At 42.2% G+C, this 3,876-nt stretch overlaps 1 protein-coding gene across 1 annotated transcript in view; it reads left to right on the forward strand.

Annotated features, from left to right (window-relative positions):
• Positions 1–700: 700 nt before the first annotated feature.
• Positions 701–3,876, forward strand: part of LOC110335398 (zinc finger protein 14-like) — a 13,965-nt gene continuing 10,789 nt past the window's right edge. The window contains exon 1 of the mRNA XM_021217533.1: positions 701–814. Within this exon, the coding sequence (XP_021073192.1) occupies positions 794–814 (21 nt within the window). The 5' untranslated portion in view covers positions 701–793. The remainder of the gene's footprint in view (positions 815–3,876) is intronic.

The raw sequence follows: 3,876 nt of genomic DNA on the forward strand, positions 1-3,876 counted from the left end.
ATTACCTGTAGTAAGATAGAAGCTGTAATTAAACATCTCACAACAAGAAAGGCTCAGGGCTGGATGGATTCGGTGAGAAATTCTACTATTCTTTCAAAGAAAAGCTAACAGTGGTACTCCCCAAATTATTCTACAAAAAGAAAAGCTAACAGTGGTACTCCCCAAATTATTCTACAAAATAGAAACTGAAGGAACATTTTAAAGTATTTTTTGTGAAGCTACTGTTTCCCTGATACCAAAACTGCACAAAGATCCAATTAAAAAATTGCAGATCAATATCCCTTATGGATACAGATGCAATTTTTTCAATAAGGTTTTGTAAGCTTAATTTAAAAATTCATCAAATAGATTGTTCACCATGATTGAGTTGGAGACTAGAGGCTCCACTGTAAAGCTGTAGCATTATTTCTTCAGGGGATAGGGTGTGGAGTTGGAATGCGCATGCACTAAGAATCCTGCTGAATGTTTCCTTAAATGCCACAAAACTTCAGGTTGTGCCAGGTTTGTTCTAGTGAAGAGAAAGCTAAAAGTGTCATGAGTGACAAGTGTGATTTTAGCTGCAGTGGTACTCAGAAAGACGGATTTCTTTTTAATTAAGCTCCTAGGAGGCAGGGAGAATTATTCACCAATCAATGGCGCTGTTATTCCCCTGTCCAATAAGAAGCGCAGATAATCGAAGGGTTCCTCACTTGCTACCACCTGGAAACCGGTGCAGCTGCGGGGAGAGTCGTGGCAACTCTTCCTCGATTACTGTCACTTTTTCCGATTTCAGGCTCCTTGGAGAGGACACAGTATGCATCAAAAGCAGAAAATGGTGAGTGTGTCACGGGCTCCTGGCTTCGAGGATGGCAGATCTGTGACACTGCCAGGAGACCTGCGTCCAGTTCTGTCCCTTGGCTACGAAATGATTTCATGCCAGTCCTTTCAGTGTGGGTCCGTACCTCGAACTTGCACCTCTGCAGAATTTGCAGCGCTGGTAGATTGGTGATGCTGAACCCAAACTGCGTTTTGAACGACAGTGGGTGTGTGAGCGCTGTTGCGGGTCTTTCTGCCCTTGCACTTTCGTTTGCCCTGCTTTAGTTTTCCTCTGTGATCACGGTGTGTTTTTCTTTTTTTCCCCTGCTGTTGGGGTCCCCCAAAAACTAAAACAACACAAGCAGGCACAAGCGTCCAGCAAAGCAAGATCTTTATTTTAATTAAGCAGAAAAAACTGACCGGTCAGGGACAATAGCAATTTCCCAGAAGGAAAATTGCACAGCATATTTAGGATGAGACCTCAGAGCGAAGGGGAGTGGAGTGGGCTGTAGCGTTGTCCAATCGTATTTTGACACAAGGGGTTGGGCAAAGGAGTCGCCAGTGTGATTTTGATGACTCCTGTGGCTTGTCGCAGGAAAGGGGTAAAGTAATCATCGGTGATGACGCCTCCTCTGGGCCACCTGCTTTCAAGGTCTTTTTCTCAGAATCTTAGTGGTCAGGCCCCATCCTGGACATTTGGTGAGTAACTCAAAATGATGAGGGACAAATGACCTGGTTCCTGGGCCTGGGAACATGAACCCAGTTTGTTTCTGTCAGCAAGATAGTGAAGCTGTCCTGGAAAGGCTGGATTCAGACAACTGGCTCCTTACAGTAGGGCCGATTGAACCCACAAAGGCTCCTTGTTGGGTAGAGGGCGTTTTTCTCCTTTGGAAATCTATTTCAACCTCTCTTTTGAGCTCTCCTCTTTTGAATAATAATGCGGGTCAAAATAGTTAAAAGTGGAAATATGGAAAAATAGGGGGAACGCCTGAGGGAAGGGATTCATGTAGCTGTAATTTGTTTTTTCGTGGTGGCTTCTCCGAACAGAAAGAATTAGGAGAGTTTGTCAACCAGTCTTTAATTGGAATACAGTTCTTGGAAGAAATATTAAATCTTCGGTGTTTTTGCCTTCAACTACTTGTTCTATGTAGATAGTAATTTCTGACCATCAAGAAAGTCTAGGATGGTCAGCTTGACACAAAGGCACCATTTATTTTTTTCCCTGTTGAGAACGTTTTTGACTTTTCCTGCTGCCTGTGTATCTGCATGTAGAGTTCTCCGCTACCTCTCCAGCAGCATGTCTGCCTGCGTACCACCATGCTGCCCACCCTAACAATGGACTAAAGCTCTGAAACTTCTTCCATGTGGCAGAGAGACGCTGGCTACTTAAGAATGTTGCCGATCACTTCTCTGACTTTTGGCTAAGATCAAGTACAAAATGCTGCCTTGGAGGAAGTAATAAGGTAGCTTATTCTGAACTAAATGAGCGCCATCTGCCCTGAAGCAACCCAAGTTTTTGTGGATAACGTGTCTCATCATTAAAGAGGTTCTATACATTTTTATAGCCACACAAAGTCCTAAACCGAAATCCTTGACAAATGTCTTCCTGGGAGTTTAGATAGCAAAGCTCTGCGGAGGGAGAAGCTCTACCTCATCCAGCTTTTATCTCAGCTCATTCAGAGATCTGATTAGCAATGCAAGCAAGAGGGGTGTTAGGTGACATCCAGAGTTTGAAAACAAGTGGATATGCCTCCCCTGGCCTGCAATCCCAGACTTTAGGAGGCAGGGCTGGAAGATCAGGAGTTCAAGGTTATCTTCATCAACCCTAGGCTACTGAAGCCCCTCTCAAAAAACAAAAAACAAAAAAATGTATTCTTAGTAAAAAACAACTTTGCTTCCAAAAAAAATTTTTTTGAGTTTGAGTGCAGTACATTAAAAAAAAAAAAAAAAGATTCTTGTTGAGTGTGAGTGTGAGTGTGAGTGAGACTTTGTGTTGCCACCCAGGCTCTGGTGTGCTGGTGAGGTCCAAGGACAATAATGTGTGGTTATTTTTCTCCTTTCCACTTTGATGTCATTAGGCTTGCTTTGCAAATTCTCTTAAAAGTTGAGGCATCTGAGACCTCTCTACTCCTTTTTTGGGGGGTGGGTGTCGGGGATGTTGAGACAGGGTTTCTCTGAGTAGCTCCGGCTGACCTGGAACTTGCTCTGTAGACCAGGCTGCCATCAAACTTATAGAGATCTTCCTGCCTTTGCTTCCCAAATGATGGTATTAAAGGCGTGTGCTCCCTACCTGGTTTTCTTGTGTGTTTTAAGAGAGGCAGGTTATTATGTATCAGTTTGTTGTAGAAGTAAGTATATAACTGGAGGTGACCTTGAACTTCTGATATCCCTACCTCTAAGGTGTGATTGCAGAATTGAGTCACACATTCAGTTTTATTCAGTGCTGGGAATGGAATTTAGGTTTTCTTCAATGGCTAGCAGGCACTGTAGAGTTCAATCTAATCCTCAGCTCTTGTGTGTCATTTTTAAAAATTTGCATCAGGAAAGGTGAAATACCAAGTGGCACAATTGTAAATTTAAATGTGGAGTGTGTGTGTATGTGTGTGTGTGAGTGTGTGTGTGTGAGTGTGTGTGTGTGTGAGTGTGTGTGTGTGAGTGTGTGTGTGTGTATGTGTGTGTATGTGTATGTGTGTGTGTGTGTGTACACCAATTAAAATGCAGTGGCATAGTATTAGCATATAATACCCATTTCTTCAACGGGATAAGGAATATGAATGTGTATGTGTGTGTGTGTGTATGAAAAATGACTCTAAATGGATGGATGGAGGGAAGAGGGAGGGATAGTGATAGTTTGAAGATTTTTCAGAAGGGAAGCACTTCCAAGGCCTGATCGCACTAAAGCAAGAACAAAATCCAGGGGGGAACTCAGTAAATCCGAGGCTCTTTAACTAGCACCTAGGACGCCTCTAGTAGAATTGTCTCAATTCTTTTTTTTTTTTTTTTTTTTTTTTTTTTTTTTATTTTTTTTTTTTTTTTTTTTTTTTTTTTTTAAGTCTAGAATTTAGGGTATATAAAAATCTA

The sequence above is a fragment of the Mus pahari genome, chromosome 18 (assembly GCF_900095145.1).
Source record: "Mus pahari chromosome 18, PAHARI_EIJ_v1.1, whole genome shotgun sequence".
In the NCBI taxonomy this organism is placed as follows: Eukaryota; Metazoa; Chordata; class Mammalia; order Rodentia; family Muridae; genus Mus; species Mus pahari.